Source organism: Aedes aegypti, chromosome 2 (assembly GCF_002204515.2).
Source record: "Aedes aegypti strain LVP_AGWG chromosome 2, AaegL5.0 Primary Assembly, whole genome shotgun sequence".
Classification (NCBI taxonomy): Eukaryota; Metazoa; Arthropoda; class Insecta; order Diptera; family Culicidae; genus Aedes; species Aedes aegypti.
The window spans coordinates 51,685,946-51,703,810 of record NC_035108.1 but is presented as its reverse complement, the minus strand read 5'-3'; the positions used below and the strand labels follow the sequence as shown (position 1 = coordinate 51,703,810).

The following is a 17,865-nucleotide window of genomic DNA, read 5'->3' as shown; positions in this document are numbered from 1 at the left end:
TCAGCAATGTATGTTTTTTAGTTTTTGAGATATAGTTTTTTGAAAATAAAAAATATGTCATTTTTCATCGGCACACACTGTAGGTCTCAGCGCATTAGATTTTTTATTTGAATAAAAAATCATAACTTTTGAACAGCTCAACCAATTTTTCATTTTTTTTTTATGGAATAAAAACTTAAGATTTCAACTTTTGAAATAAAAATTAGAACTTTGAAAAAAAAATACATGAAAGGATATAAAATTTTTCTAGTCAATTTGTGGTCACATACGTTGTCCCGAAGATGTTTTCAAACATCGCATGTAGCTGTAAATTAAGGTAAAAAAAATAAATATGTTATCTATACATCGTCAAGGCAAATATGTTATCTATACATCGTCAAGACAAAAATAGCAAACTGAATACACACAGTAAATTAAAATTATTTCAATCATCTTTTTCTATAATCGTTTAATTTACTAACAGGAAATAGTAATCACCCTCGTAATGTTCCTACTAGATAATTCAAAAGAGTGCGTAACTAATCGATGATGTGATTTCGCTCTTCAGTAAATAAAGGTGACAAGATGCAAGTTAGTTGTCAGTTTTTAACCTCAGAACGCAAGATTGCATCGCTTCCAACAAACTTGCATTTTGTCACTGAAGAGAGGGTCGATTATGTTACTTACGCCCTTATTTTAGCACACGCTTGAATTCGGAGTTCTGATATTCTTAGTTCAATATGACAAAAAAATATCGTTTCCAACATATTGGAGCAATTCTCGCTGAAACCAGGCCGCCATTGGCACCCATCGTTGGAATTCAAATTTTATGTCATTGATCGCTAGATTTCGATAAAACTTAAGGGTGGTCCTTTCGGTTTTCTTAAATTGATGGACCCCTCGTACGTCAGCTGGCTAAACAGTTTGCGAAAAAGCCCATTTTTCGATAAATCTAGGGTATTTCTTCACGTGATATGTCTCATATTTCCCTTGAAACACATAGCAAACTTAGTGGCATCGTATAGAGAAAGAATATAGCTTTCATTTGAAGTTGGAAAAATTTTGGAGGCCATTTTAAATTTCGCCGCTATCTTGAATTTTGTTAGAAAAAAACTATTTTTCACTATTAGCGCACCGCTCGTTTTGAATTCTGAGATCGCCATCATCTCATAAGCCGTGAAGAATGTTTTTTTGGACTTGGACCAACGAAAAGCATTTAAAAATTGAATAAACATGTTTTTCTGACCCAAATTAAAGCGTTTGATACTAAAATTGTGACAGGGCTTGAAGATTCACACAGAAAAATCCAGTTTCCTGATCCAGTTTCCGATTCCTGAATGTTCTAACAAAATTCACAAAATACATACTGATGAATATCAAAATTTGGACATCAAAACATGACGTCATTAAAGTTTTATTTTTTTTTTTTTTGATTTCTCAGAATTATTTTCCAAAGTTTATTGTCTGACGACATAATTCGCAAAAAATCAAATTTGGCGATCTTTCATTATATACAACATTATCAAGTCAAACCCCGGTATCATTGCAGCCAAAATGTGTACCTTTCCCATTCCAAGAACAAAATCTCTGTAAAAACAACTTAACCTTACCAAACTTAAGTATAACATGAAATAAATCATACTCTAGTAGCACAACCAAATCAAACAATGCTAGTGAATGTAAAATTAGGTGAAACTCGTAGCTTTGAATATTGAAGAAAAACAGCAAAATAAAATGATTGAAAAAACGGTGATTTGCTTATTTTCCTATACCATTAGCGAACAACAAGAAAAAAGCCACAAAGATATTTAGTAAGTAAGGTTTTCCCTAGATGAGAAATATTTTTGTTATTTACTATAAAGATGACTATAGCTGGAAATAGCAAACTTAAATTACATTGATGAAAAATTAAACTACGAAAAAAGTAAAATATTTATAATAAGAGCAAATGTAGAACTAAATAGAAACAAAAAAACGCAATTTGGCCATACTTGAACTAGTTAATCACATTTATTTCAATTCGATAGATCCGAAATTCCACATTTTTACAACAAATATCTATCCACAATCTACCGATCAAGGTCTCATTGGCGCGCCTGGGATTCCGAGGTGCGAGTTGAAGAACGCCTCAAAGTTGCTCGTCAGACTGGCAACACTGCGACGAGCACAGGTTGCTTCGATCTGATCCACCGACATCGGTCGAACTGGCACCCCTGAAGTAGGGTTTATCACATTAGCCGATCCGCTGCGAGTCACCACACTAGGTTGTGAGGGGAACTTTGGGAAACAGTTGCACAACCGGATAGCCGTTCCCGGTACGGTTGTAGCCGGCGCTGGTTGCACTGAACCTCCGCTAGAGTTCGGACTTTCCTGAAGGGAGATTTTTCCTCCGCATGAGGAACAGAGATTCGCTGGAACTGTTGGTGCCCTAGAAGGTTTGCATTTCGGGCACAACGAGCTGCGGAAGCTCTGGGATTCCCTGCAGCAGGGACAATTCTGGGCAATGTAGTCGTAGTTGGATGCAATGCTGCGAGCATTCGAACCAATCGATGAACATGCGCAGGAGTTTCTCGTGAAAGAGCAAGTCGATTGAAGGTGAGAGCAACCGGTGGTATTAGAACATGTATCATTAGTACTGCTCACAACTCCCGAAGATCTGGAACGTGAAATCATGTATTAGAAAGGAAAAACCTCAGTCTCTTGATCGTTACCCTAGTTCCTCGTTTGATATAGATCCGTAAGCTAAAAGGTATGCATCAATTTCATGAATTTGGGTGGCATCAGTAGAGCTGAATATTTGCTGACTGCTAAAGTCATTTGGAGGAGTTTTTACAGTCGGTACAAAGCCAGCGGTGTTACCGTCATCTCCACTGAATGCCAACCAAGGGCGCTGGATACGAGTACTTTGACTCCATATATGCTGAGGCTTAGGAATTGAGGTGGACGAAGATGTTGTTGCGATCGGTGTCAGTACTGAACTACCATGTAGTGGATCGGTAGATTGCTGCGGAGTTTCGTTCAAAGATAGCGTGACATTAGGAGGTTCCTCAGCGAAGCCTCGCGAGAAGTTGTCCGAATCGGATGCCGAATGTGATGCAGCCTGGTTTTCGTGCAACCTGGATGTAAGTAAGGCATGTAGTGAATGAACAATTTCAAGGAAATCATTGAAACATTACCTGTTATCGCGGAAGTACTGCGAATCATCGTACGTCGGCGGTGGGCTCGAAGAGTTGCCGGACGGATCTGATCCTGATGTTGTTTGACAGCCAACGCTGTGACTCTGGCTCGTCGAAGTCGACGCTGGAGCTTCTGCAAGCGACATTCTATGTCAGAACTATTAACCCTGATCTCTTCATAAACTACTCCAAGTACTTATTTCAACTCACCTACTATACGGGACGACATGAAGAAGTCTGGTTCTGATTGGTCCCAACGAGGTTCATGCAAGTCATCGTCTTCGTAATCAGAGACGTGTTGACCGTCATCTAAAGCATACGGAACCTGTAGATGCGTTGCACTTGTAGATGGCCTATCGCTGTCCATTTCAGGAGGCAGACGAACTTCTAAAATCGGATTGTTACTCTCCGACACATTACTCGGACGTCGGGATCGCCTCATACGACTTCGACGTCCTGAAGCGGAAGATGAGTGGCGCCTACGCTTTCTGTTAATGTCGTCATCCATTCCAACCTTATTTATTTCATCATAATCTGGCGGAGCTTCATACATCGGAGGCTCGTCCACATCTTCGGGACCCCTTGGACCGTTATTATCTGCATTGATAACATTCACTACAAGTTTCTCCAAACCATCGAACTATATCATTATTTCAAGAAAATTACTTACCCAACAACTCACTGATTGTTTGAAGCTGACTCTGTAATTCGCGTTGCTGTCTAGCACGATTTCCGGTACGATACAATAGAATGATGAACACCGAAATCAACATAACCAGTCCAAAAGCACTTGCGATAAATATAAGAGTAGCAGTGCGAAGATCCGGATAACGATCCATCTTTGGAAAGTAATAATTCGGCGTGTGTGAATACCACCGTCGATCAATACGTTCCGTTTCCCATTGGGCTTCACAGCTAGTCGGTTCATCACTACCATCTCCACAATGGTCAAATCCATCGCAATGTAACTGAACCGGAATACACTTCCTGTTTTGACACAAGAATTCAGATCCCATGTAACAATCTACAAAACAATCAATTAATTCTTGAGATTCATACATTTCCCCGTCAGCCCCTACCTAGATAACTGAAAGCCGCGTAAACCAATGCCATTCTGGACTGCACAACGAATGTAGCCCGCAAATGAACGTAGAATCCCGAAGTCAGCGGCGTAACATAACTTTTCTCTTGACCTCCAGCATTAGGTCTAATCACGTCCAGAATTCCGCCATCAGAGGTCGTTCCCTGAACCACCGTCAACAACGAATTCGGTCCCATTTTCTCAAAAGTGTCGACCCTCAAAGACAAGTGAGTCTTCAAATGAGCATATGTATTCGGTGGTTTGACCAACCAAATGCAATCGAAGATTCGACCATCATCCACGCCCTGCACCATCTTCATCATTGTGATGGCCCCTCCTACATTTTCAACCACACCACCACAATTAGTGTCCGGTAGCATCAGTGGATTTGCAGCGCTATCGATCGTTAAAAACGAAACCCTCGCCCTGTAACCTAACCCAGAACCGCCGTTTGCATAGAACCGAATGATCATGGACGGTCCCGTACTCTGAATCACCGGAGGTCGAAAACTGGCTCCTGAAATCGCGTGCAGTCGTTGCCCATTCCAGTCGTAGAACTCCATCGTTGAAGTCTTCGCCAGTAGAAAGTCACTGAAGATGACATTCACTCGGCAGGCTTCCACGTTGCAATTCAAAACGTACTCCTTGCCAAAATCCCGCGGATAATAGGAGGGGAAGTACGGCGTCGTAATGGTCTTGGTATGGGCCCCTGCAGTCAGATTATGTATCGCTCCAGGGTTTACCTGCAGTGTCTCGCGATTCCCTGCAACGAATTTGAAATTACGTCAACGATTATATTTCATTATCCTAAACCGTTACTTACTCTCAGCGACGTAATCAAGGGTAAACGCATGCGAATGGTTACTCCAGTAGATAAACCGGATCAGAACCGAGCGGGTTTGCGTCTGGTACACCACGTCATGGCCGCAGTTACGTCGACCGGATTGTTCCACGTCGAAAGGCGGTTCGGAGAACTCCAGAAAATTACACCGGCATGGAAGCTCATTGTGAACGGAACACTTGGACGGGAAGTTGCTGTAGCTGTAGTACATGGATAAGGATGATTAGTCAATTCGGGTGTTCAAAATTACACAGACTATCGGTCCTACCTCAATGAGATTTTGAAGTTACACGATGGACAGGTTACCAGCTCCAGGGTGCAGACGCTCGGTGTGGTTTGGTTCAAAGACTAGAAAAGAGGAGTGGGCCAATGTGACTAAATAAATTTAGGTTGATAAAAACGTTTAATTTTTTTGAAATCATGTGCGGTTGCAATTTTAGGGCAAAACATACAGGGATACCCAAAGTAAGTATTAGGTGGGTGTTTGGTGTAGGTGGCGATTTTACCAAGATATTACCTATTACTTAGATTTTACCTAGAATTAGAATTAACTTTTGTAGTTTAATTAAGAAAAATATAAGCATTTTATTAAAGACTGGACAAACATATTGAATAAAATATTTGAGCAACTTCAAATGTATTCATTTGAAGCTGAAGTTGATTGAAAAAATCGCGAATCAAGCTGTTAAAGTTGTTTTTAGTGAAGGACTGCTTTCAGTTATTGCAATCGGTAAGCATCCCCATCGATCCTCGTAATTGCAAACTCTCTTACCTTGTAGGATCTCAATGAAGGGACTCAAGCAAATCGTTGAGGCATTCGAAATAACCACTTTCAATTGGGATTACTTGCAATGATCGAATTATCTCTCCTTATTATTACAAAAAAAAAACAATTCAATTTATGTTTACTGGCATAAATAATGGAACGCTAAGAAGTCACCAAACAGTTCGAATAAGCTTCCTCCGCCAACCACTCAGACTTTGGATATTGGCTTTCAGATCTACAAGCGTAACAAGTAATATCTCGGAATTTAATATGGTAGAACAATCTATATAAAATTAATTAAAATCAACTAGAAGTTACACACTCAATCACGATTTGCTTGTTCGGTAATTTTTAATACTGGGTACGAATTGTAAATCAAAATAAAATACCGAATTTTCAGCTTTTTGATTGAAAACTTCTGCCGTTCAGTAATATTTTTTACTTTTTATTGAACTACGGTAGCTGTCAGACGCAATTTTGAAACATTACCGAAGGGGACGGACCTGGTGTAGTGGTTAGAACACACGCCTCTCACGCCAAAGACCTGGGATCGAATCCCATCCCCGAGATAGTCACTAAAAATTTCAGTGACGACTTCCTTCGGAAGGGAAGTAAAGCCGTTGGTCCCGAGATGAACTAGCCCAGGGCTAAAAATCTCGTTAATACAGATAAAAAAAAAAAACATTACCGAACAGGCCGAAAAGTCAGTAAAAACAATTACCGACTATTCAGTAGATGATGTTTTTTACTGACTTGTCGTCAAAATCAAATCAAAACAAACTGATGCGTATGCGGGAAAGTGTCAAATGAGAATCTCCTGGGAGGGGGGATGTAGAGTAGTTGTCTACTCGTCTGATTGATAATCAGATGGTCATGGGTTCGATTCCCACCCCCTTCACCCTTTAGCAGTAAGGGAAGCCGTCCACAGACGTAAAAAGAATAGGAAAGTCTACGGACACCCAAACTTGCAGGATCGATAAAGCAGACTTGAGCATTGTAAACTCCACGTAGTATAAATAGAAACAGGTTGGACATATAGCCTTTGATGCTGGTCCATTAGAAGGTGGGTTCGCACAAAAGAAAAGCACCACCGATCAGAATAAAGAAGAAGAAGAAGAGAATCTCCTGCTGTGAAATCGTCCGGCGCCGGGAGACACGGCTATGGCAACCAAACTTTTCCTGCACCTATTTTGCGATTTCTCGTGGTAAGTAGTCGAAATTTAGTGAGAAAATCAACCATTTTAAGCAACCAATACGGCTCAGGACGATTTAACTGCTTACGTTGGTAAATTCGGTTGGTTTCTATACAAGAGGTAAATTCATCTGCATCATTGAGTTTGCCTCTTGTATGCAAACCAACCATATAATGATTTTGTCACACATTTTTCGATTACTTCCACTGAGATATGAGCATACCGTAGATGTTTGTTCGTACCAAAAATGCATGTCGATGTTCATGTTCATGTCGATTGGGTTTTAATTTGTATTGATTTCTGAAAAAACAGTATCCGGAAAAGCAAAGCATTAAGCATGGGAAACTGGAAAGCCAGTAAAAACGCTCAATAATTTTACTGACTAAGTCAGTAATTTGCATCAATCAAAACATATTTTGGTTAACTGGTTTTTTTCGGTAATCGTAAAAATAACCGAAAAAACCGTAGTTCCAAAACCCAGTAAAATTTTACTAGGGTCGGTAATCTGAATCGGCTGTGTATACTATACATTTGCTGTATAGTAAGGACCGTTCATTTTATGAAGTGGACATCTTGTACATGCAATATCTTTTTTTATTTATTAATGAAATCGCAATCGTTTTTCTGTGCATCGCTTGACTAATGTTGTACAATATTTTGATAACACAGCCACCAAAATAATTAAATTCACACGAATAAGGCACAACATTTAGAACGGTCGATTTTTGGAGGTTATCAAAATCAATAATTATTAGAATGATAATAAATCTTCGAGCTATTTAGTAGAATACCTATAAGTAGATGAAAAAACCGAATTTGGTACTATACCATTTAATTCCACTAGAGTTCTAGTTCACTCTAGTGGAATTAAATGGTATAGTACTAAATTCGGTTTTTTCATCTACTAATTATTAGAAATTTTCTGGAAAATTCGACGATCTATATTTTTTATTTTCGAAAAAGGATTATCCTTTGAAAGCATCATCAGTCAAAAGCCTGCTGCAAAATACACCCGATTCTGTTTTTGCACGGGGGATGCGTACCGTGCAAATAATGTTTTCAGTTCAAAATTTCAAAAAGTAACACCATTTCTCGACGTTTCGTGCAAAAATAAGGTTTTGGCGGAAAAAAAATGTATGGAAACGACGTATTGGCTCGATAATACACGGAATAGTTGAAAAGAGCGTTCAAATTGCTTTAAAACTGATGCAATATCACTAAAATTTGCTAAAACTTTTCTTACTAGTACTAATAGTTGCGGTAAAGTGTTTCTATAGTGGAGGACACCATAAGAAAACCACGGATACCGCAACTGTAGGAACACAAATTAATAATATACCGCATCTAAAGGAACAGTGTACCAATAGTGGAGGTATCATTTTTCACTGACATGTCGGGTTTCTGCGATAAAATCAATTTTCATGAAGTCAATGGTCGTTACTTCCCGTTACAACATTAACGTGTACATTAAATGCGCTTCTTGGATTTAGGCGGTTGAATAAAGTGCAATCATACTTAGTACCTCCACTATTAGTACATCTACCCTAAGTCAATTGGAAGCTTCACAATATGGACTTGAATGACGCAGGAAAAAAGCAAAACTGAAGTTGCGAATTCTTTTTCATTTTTAATATTTGTATTGCAAAGCAAACTAGATGGAAAATTATTGTAAAATGATAAAATAAGCTTAAATCTGAAGATTCGAGGAAATACAACAAGATTATTGTTAAATTTCATCGGTTAATCTTTAAATATTAATTGAGTGTCCGGATTTTGATTCATCACGGTATACTGCAAGCATTTCTCCGATAACCATAGTCGTTACACTCAAATTGTAAGTTGATCATAAACCTCCAAGGGCTTTTTAGTTATGCTTATTGCTTATAGATCTGTAGTAATCTTTGAAATTATTGGAAAATCTTACCCCGAACCTAGCTCGCCGTACCGCGTCTAAATTCCACCATTTTGCACCAACGAGACTTCGCGGTATTTATTCAAAATCGTCATAGCGTATTCGTGATCAAACGTCAACATCCCACCGCAAAATCGCTAGTGTTTGGAGGTGATTTTAACCTCCAAAATGCGAAATCATCACCTCCAACTTAGTTCTAATACCCACCGTTATATAAATTATGGTGGCACGTCGATCGTCGTAAGTTTCTCGTTAAACAGTCAATTGCGTTTAGATCGCCAAACCAATCTGTCGTCGACCTGACTCGCTAATAAGTAGTGTGTCCGAGAAATCCGACAACCGAGTGCGCTTGGAAATCCAGGCTTCCAATTGAATCCACGAAGCCCCGAGCTCGTCACCATACTCGAGGAGCGCATGGGATAGGCAGGAAGTCCGCGAGAGGCTGCAGCCGTTGAAGAGAAGTGAAGTAGGTAAGAGTTGTCCGCCCCCGGTCCGCATCGTCCGATGTTGAGGACGGACGCGAGGAAAGAGAGGAAGATCAGAAGTCAGGTAGAAGAAATAGGACTTCAAGAAAGTGGTAGTACAAGTGTTCACGGGACCAGGAAAAAAAAGGAAGTTTTACTTGAGTCTATTTATAGGGTAGAAGCACCGGTTTTGGCCATACGCCAGTTGTAGCCATAGTGGATTATACACCGTTTTACATAGCCAATCAGCATGAAACCTACTGTATACAGTACTGTACAGTACATTCATTTACTCGTCCAAAGTGATTCAAAACATAAGAAAAACAATTAATTTTCCTTATAATTTTAACTGCCATACACCTAATTTGGCCAGGGCACTCCTAATTTGGCCACTCTTATGAGAAATCAATGCAATTGGCAAATTTAGGAACCGAAGTTAAATCTCTGGCCGAAACTGGTGTCGTTAGACTATATTGACCAACGGGATTTTCGAAGCGAAAAAATGGTTTTAGCTCAGTTTTGATATTTTACAAACATAATATGGATTGGAAGCTTGCATTTGACATATTTGTAGTATAAATACGGCTTCCCATTGATTTTTTATTGACATTTTCTCTTAGGCTGGCCAAAACCGGTGCTTTTACCCTAAAAATTTTCTTTCGCGAAGTGTCACGAGCGTAGCGCCGCCCCTGAGGCTTGGAGACGGAGGTCTCATCTAGGCTGGAAGTAACACAGCCTACAAATTACAGATCCATCTAATGTGTCGCTTGCTCTTGAGAGGAAGAGCGATGCAATAAGGATCCATCCTGTCCGGCGCAGTGCAAATAAAAAGTGCTTTGATCGAATTAGTAGTGTTTGGTCCATCATCACACCACTCAAATCGTCCGGCTGGAGAAAGTTAAAAGGAGCTTTATTCGGTACGCCTTTCGACAGCTGCCTTGATCTGATTCATAACGTTTTAAAAAGATCTTAGTTAATTTTGAATTAAAGACAATGCTTTAGTATCCTGGGTTTTAAAATTCACTCTTCTCATTTCATTTGGCTCCTTCCCAACAAATATTTTTCAACATTATTAACAACAAAGTATTTTGGTTAAATAACATTCATATCATTCTTGCTTATTATACTACAGCCGAAAAAGATATAAAGTATTATGAAAAACATTGATGAAATAAATATATTCGCTCACAGTCAATATAATTAGTGGAAGGTTAAATTTCGTGAAATCTGTAATGAAAAGTTGAGAATATTGTCTTCCTGATAAATGTGAATAAAATTTAGTAAAAGTGGTTGTATTAATGAATCAGACAATTGCTTGTATCGTTGAAATGGAAAAAAAAGTCGTAATTAGCAAATATTATCATTTTTTTACGATATCTTTCTTTTGGTTTCAATACAGTTAATGCGACCAACGGCTTTAAAATGAAGAAAAGAACAAAAATGTTTAACATAAAAACATTAGGACAAACACATTAGTAGAAATTGCATTTTCATTTTTTTCAGGATACGCTAAGTGTACTCTTTAGTACTCTTTTACAGTATTGAAATAAATGTACTCTTTCCGGTGAAAGCAAATATGGTAACCTTAAGTGCGCATCGTACCTTCGTGCTGTGCGTACACAATTTCTCTCTGCTCTTGGAAGTTTTCTAAAAAACTACCTAAAGCAATAAAACAGTACTTCTCAGTGCCAAAAAAACAGTGCTAAAATTAAAAACGGTACTTTTAAGGGCTACTAAAACAGTACTTTTCAGTACTATTTTTTCTACTATTGATCCCTTTACGATCCTTGTTTGGACACGTGCCTTCGATTTTTCGTTGGACCCGTTGGCGAAAGCTAGCGGTGGTAATCCTTCTTGGACACCGTCTTGGGAAAAAAAAACCTCTTAGGAGGTCACGCCTTCTTTCGTTTTTTTCACTAAACATGATTGCAACTACAAACAAAAAGAAGGGCGAATCTCTGAATTCACAACTTTTTTCCAAAAAAGTGGGATTTTAAACTGTCACTAAACGTGGCAAGAATGGAAGAAAGAACGTTTCCTCGGAATGCGAACTTTCTTCCAAGGGTGAAATGAATAATTGTATCCAAATGAGCAATCAGTTCGATGCTCTACACAAATTTTCCGAACAACAAATTGAAGCAGCCTCTAGCCCAGGCTCTTTGATTCAAGTGAGGAAGCAAAGAGTGCCGCCTATCGTGGTCAGTTGTTTCGAATTTGGGGGATTTAGGCAGGGATCTTGAACTCCATTAGGGGAATCAAGGTTTCCTTCCAAATCGCGAAGAACGGAGACTTTCGCGTTTTGCCGGAAACTCTTAAAGATCGCGAACTTCTTCTCAAACATCTTGAAGAGAAGAAGCACAATTTTTTTTACTTATGACGACAAAACTGAACGTTTGTTCTTGAAAGGTTTCTCAAGTGACTATAAGTCACCTGAAGAGATCAAAAATGGAATTAATGATTTACTTGGATTTTCCCCAGTCCAAGTAATCATTATGAAAAAGACAACCCAATCTGGCATTGTTCGGAAAGGGCTTCCTTAAAAATAATATTTAGTTCACTTTAACAAAAAAGAACTGAATAATATTAAAGCATTAGAAATAGCAAAACTTATGTTCGATGTCCGTGTGACATGGGAACATTTCCAGAAACCTGGAGGAAATTACCAGAACCCCACTCAGTGCCGTCGGTGCCAAAAGTGGGGTCATGGTACAAAAAATTGTCGCATGGATGCTAAATGCATGATATGCGGAGGTTCTTCTCACGCTAAGGACGTCTGTCCAGTGAAGGAAGATACCACCAAGTTCATATGCTCGAATTGTGGGGCCAATCATAAGTCAAATTTTTGGGATTACATTTCACGGCAAGAGAGTCATTGAGGCTCGTGCCAGGCAGATAAAAGATAATATCCGTTACGATAACGGTCGTTTCCGGAATTTCCCTGGTAGAGTATCGAACAATACTCATTTTTCAGTTAAGAATCGCTTGATTAGGAATCATACCCATCAAGAAGATCATAATCATCATTCACAGACTAATTTCAATCCGTCGGGTAGCCGTTCGAATCTTCTAATTTCGAATATATCTACCCACGGAAAATCCTTTGCCGATATCGTAGTAAGTAATTTGAACTCCTCTCCTATTCGTTCTATGAGTACCCATTCTACTTGTTTCAAATCAAATGGAAAAAACGCTACCGCCACAGGTAACATCTACTCCGCCTCTTCGTCTACCGAAAATTTTAACGGAAAATCATCAAATGTATACACTTCAAGTGATATGTCTGTATCTGTTTTTAATTTTCTAACTGAACAATTGAATCTAATGATTGATGCAATGTTCAAAGCCACCTTTATGACTGAAGCAGTCCAAGTTGGTATAAAATTACTAATCAAATTGTTATTGGATTACGTTTTTCTAGTGGCTTCAAATGATAATTTAAATATTTTAAATTGGAATTGTCGTTCTTTGAATGGTAAAGAGGACTAGCAGTTTAATTTTCTTACAGTTAATAACGTGCATATAGCAGTTATTACCGAAACGTATTTGAAACCTGGATCTAAACTCAAAAGAGATCCTAACTTTTTTGTTTATCGTAATGATCGACTTAATGGGGCATGTGGGGGAGTTGCAATCATCATTCATAGGCGTATAAAACATCAACTGTTTTCGTCATTTGAAACACAACTTGGTAAATATACTTTCATAGCTGCCTATTTGCCCTTTCAATGCTCTGGACAGCAAGATAATTTGCTCCAAACTGACTTGCGAAAATTGACTCGCAATAAGTCAAAATTGTTTGTCATTGGTGACTTTAATGCCAAACATCGGTCATGGAATAATTCTCAAAGTAATTCCAACGGTAAAATTTTATTTGATGAGTGCTCTTCAGGATATTTCTCAATTCAATACCCTGATAACCCTACATGTTTTTCCTCTTCAAGAAATCCATCTACGAATGATTTGGTCTTAACCGACTCTAGTCATCTTTGTAGCCAACTGAATACTCGTGCTGATTTTGATTCTGATCATGTCCCTGTTACATTTCAAATATCCCATGAAGCAATTCTCAATCCTATCAGCTCCACTTTCAATTATTTTTGAGCCGACTGGAATAAATATGAAACACATATTGACTCTAATCTTGATGTTAACATTTCTTTACAAACAAAACTTGATATTGACAATGCTCTTGAAACTTTATCAAATTCCATTGTCGAAGCCAGGAGCATTGCAATTTTAAAATGTGAAGTAAAATTTGAATCCGTGATTATAGACGATGATATTAAGGTGAAACATCTCGGAGTTCAAAGATGACCGTCACAATGGCCGACTTGTGACCCTACTCGCGTTTTCAAAGGCACACAACTGGAGAAATAGTAGGCAAAAGTTCCTAATCTTCTTATTTTGAGCTGTGCTAGTGTACAAAGCCAAAATAAAAAGTACACTGTTATTGGATGCTTTCTACGCGAGATTAGTGCTTTTGAAGTTACAGTGCAATCTTAGAAGTATGATTCCAAACTGTTTCACCTTAAACTCTTGATCCGTCTTAAAAACGTGAGGAGAAGGCAATTTCAACGCACTCGCGATCCTGCTATGAAAATTATATGGCAGGATTTGCAGAAAGAAATCAAGAAACGTTTTACACAATTAAGAAACAAAAATTTTGAAAATGAGATTTCCCAATTGGACCCTGGCTCTAAGCCCTTTTGGAAATTATCTAAAATTTTGAAAAAAAAAAACCTCAGAAGCCAATACCGGCATTGAAAGAGGAAAACAAATTATTACTAATCAATTGCGAAAAAGCTCAAAAACTTGCTATGCAGTTTGAAAGTGCGCACAATTTCAATTTAGGACTTACTAGTCCAATTGAAAATCAAGTTACTCAGGACTTCGAAAATATCCTCAATCAAGAGAACGTTTTCGAAAATGCCTGTAAAGTGAGAACTATTATTAAAAAAAATCAAAAATATGAAAGCTCCTGACGATGATGAAATTTTCTACATCCTCATCAAGAAACTTCCAGAAAGTAGCTTATCATTCTTAGTTGATATATTAAACAATTTTTTTTCAATTAGCATATTTTCCTGACAAATGGAAAACTGCTAAGGTTGTTCCAATTTCAAAACCAGACAAAAATCCTGCTTCTAGTTATCGTCCAATCAGTTTGTTTTCCTCCATCAGTAAACTTTTTGAAAAGGTTATTTTGAACAGAATGATGGCCAGCATCAACAAAAATTCAATTTTTGCCAATTAACAGTTCGGATTCCGCCATGGACATTCGACCACTTATCAACTTTTACGTGTAACAAAATTGATCCGTTCCAACAAATCTGAAGGCTATTCTACTGGTCTTGCTCATCTAGACATAGAAAAAGCATTTGACTGTGTTTGGCATGAAGATTTGATCGTAAAATTAAAAAACTTTAATTTTCCAACATACATTGTTAGAATAATTCAAAGTTATCTGTCAAATCGTACACTTCAGGTTAATTATCAGAACTCCAGATCTGAAAGACTTCCTGTAAGAGCTGGTGTTCCCCAAGGCAGCATTTTCGGTTCAATATTATACAATATTTTCACATCTGACTTACCTGAGTTACCTCATGGATGTCAAAAATCCTTGTTTGCAGATGACACAGGCCTCTCCGCCAAAGGACGAAACCTGCGTGTCATCTGTAGTCGATTGCAAAAAAGTTTGGATATTTTTTCTTCATACTTGCAAAAATGGAAGATATTAATGTTAATAATATTTTCAAGGTATTCAAGCCAAATGTAACAAATATGTAAAATGCTTCCAAAACTCAACAAATAATATTACCACATAAACCAAAAGCACTTTATTTGAAACCTTCAAGTAGACATTTTGTCACGATGAGAGGGATTCCAATAAATTGGTCAGATGAAGTTAAGTATCTAGGGATCATGCTATATAAGAATTTAACTTTCAAAAATCACATTGAGAGCATTCAAGCCAAATGTAACAAATATGTAAAATGTCCCTATCCCCTTATTAATAGAAAATCAAAACTTTGTCTTAAGAACAAGCTTTTGATATTCAAACAAATTTTCAGGCCAGCCATGTTGTATGCTGTACTCCATATTGGTAGCTGTTGTAATACCAGGAAGAAAGCTCTGCAGAGAATTCAAAATAAAATTTTGAAAATGATTCTGAAGCTTCCTCCCTGGTATAGTACCAATGAGTTACATAGAATATCCAATGTTGAAACATTGGAACAAATGTAGTGTCTTTCTGAATAAGAAACGCTTGAAAAACAACGAATGTTGTGACCAAATATGAGCTCAGCATTTCAAAAAAACGTTGTCGACGCGAATCAGAAGTGCAAAGAATAAAATACTTCACTTGCAAACATTCCTAATTTCGCTTATAACCGTCAAAAATTTTTTAGAAGCTAACTATCTTCCGTTGGGAGAATTATCAGAAAAAACCGTCAGGAAACATCCGAAAACTTTGGATATCTTCAGTAGGCTTGCAAATTCTACTAAAGATTAAGTCACAAAAATTCCAGAAATTTGACAATATGAATACTTCCAGTAATTATCATTTTTATACTGGATAGAATTTGAATGGATGTTGAGTAATTATGACTGACATGTAATTTTTACCTGACAGGATCACATTGAAGGTATTTCCCCGTATTTTTACAATTGAAAGAAACAAAATAAGTTTCAATCAAAATACTTTACAGATAAAACAAATTGCTACTCGATTATAATGGTCTCTTGATATCAAAATCAAAATACTTTACAGATAAAAAATGCTACTCGATTATAATGGTCTCTTGATATCAAATCGGATTCAAGAGCCCTCGTATTTATTAAAAATCAGAAGAAACTTCTCGGACCCCCTGAGAACTCTTCACGCCCCCCTAGGGGTCCGCTGACCACCGGTTGAGAACCCCTGATCTAATACATGCAAACGCATATTACTTGAACTCAAATCTAATTAGCACCTCTTCGCCATTCTTTGTTTGGCGTCCTTTGCTTATTATTGCTCATAGGTCAAAGGTAACCAACCAAATTTCAAAGATGAAAAATATGTCTTACTCTTTCGAATGTTACATTTGTAGCCTGTAACTGTCCACGATCTCCTAACTCCAGATACACCCGATGTCCATTATAAACTCCACATATTTCGTTAGTCCGGAAAACTTTGGGTAATCCTTGAACTCCTGTAATGATCCATATCAAAGTAATCCACAGCAGCTTCAGCTTTGAACAAGACATCCAATCAACTGCATCACTGCTTCTTCTCATTGCCGCACTCGTCGAAATGCTCAATTTGGCGCCCTGCCGGGATACTAATCCCCAAAATTATCAGTTTTTCACCACCACTAATTGATGACTAATTGACTGATTCTTTCTATGTCTAGCGGAAAGCACCATCGATTCTTTTCGTATCACCACCGTATTCCGAGTTTTGTTCGCGCCCGTTCGACCACCGAGTTAGTACTAAACGCAACAGGACAATGTGTCCCACCAGGTAAACTCCCGAAGGAATCCCTAGAGGTGCATTTACGAAACAACACTAGGTGACCGAATCCCTGCGATTGGAATGGGGTGCATTATGCGACACGCGCATTTCTTGCCAGGAAGTTGTTTTGCGTTGAGCGGTTCATTGGGAACGAAATGGTTTGAAGAATTGTAATGCCTTTGCGGTCCACATATGGTGAACTCTAGATCGAATAAAGATCTAGGTATAGATAGGTCATTAACTGTAACTGGATGGCTTTGTTCGGTGCAGAGTAGGGAAACAGCTGGCTATTACATCACAGATTAATGTTCTTTTGGTTTTTGCTTTGTAGTATTGCGTCGGTTTCCGCAACAGTATTGAGGGATCACTATGAGTATGACATCGATTGCTTTCGAATAATTCGTGATGCAGGTTTCTGCACTCTTTTCAATAGGTTATTGAAGTGTGGCACTCAGCATAAAAAACGACCAAATTTTCGATATGCTTGATGGGGGTGCATTCTCTGCCACGGTGCCCCGACAGACCGTTATTATGAAAAAAAAAAATTGTCCATCAAATCTGAGCTCAGGGCTCGATTCCTGAGGCCATTCTGCATCTCTGAACCAATTTAAAAAAAACATCCCTAGGAGAAATCTCGAGAAATCTTGATTTGAAGTTTTCGACCTAAAAGTTCAGTGTAATTCATATTAAATTTTTGCAATAGCACTGAAAAAACCTACAAAAACGCTCAAAATGGCTTAAACCAGTAAGTTTAGTTCAATAGAATGAAATCTAAGATATAAATTTCAATTTGTTATCTAAGAAATAGATTGATGTTACGTTCGATAAACGTGAAAGATTTAATACTGAATATTATTAATTACCAGCTTGTTTTTCGACTTTCACACTAAGTGACCAGCCCACCAAAGTCTGCCGTATTTATTGTGCAAAATAAGATTAACTTCATTGTACATCTGGTACT

General features: G+C 38.0%; 1 protein-coding gene across 2 annotated transcripts; it reads right to left on the bottom strand.

Moving 5' to 3' along the window:
- Positions 1 to 1,322: 1,322 nt before the first annotated feature.
- Positions 1,323 to 16,901, bottom strand: LOC5564099. 2 transcript variants are annotated; one of them, XM_021840831.1, is made up of 10 exons: positions 16,478 to 16,901; positions 5,346 to 5,425; positions 5,060 to 5,277; positions 4,235 to 4,999; positions 3,826 to 4,179; positions 3,366 to 3,752; positions 3,156 to 3,288; positions 2,691 to 3,095; positions 2,184 to 2,635; positions 1,323 to 2,116 (listed from the first exon to the last, which is right to left on the bottom strand). In XM_021840831.1, the coding sequence occupies exons 1-10, from the start codon at positions 16,685 to 16,687 to the stop codon at positions 2,064 to 2,066; spliced, it is 3,057 nt and encodes a 1,018-aa protein (XP_021696523.1). In that variant the 5' UTR covers positions 16,688 to 16,901; the 3' UTR covers positions 1,323 to 2,063. The 2 variants fall into 2 exon arrangements, with proteins under 2 accessions (XP_021696523.1, XP_001648425.2); XM_001648375.2 differs by having other exon boundaries at positions 1,323 to 2,635.
- Positions 16,902 to 17,865: the final 964 nt, after the last annotated feature.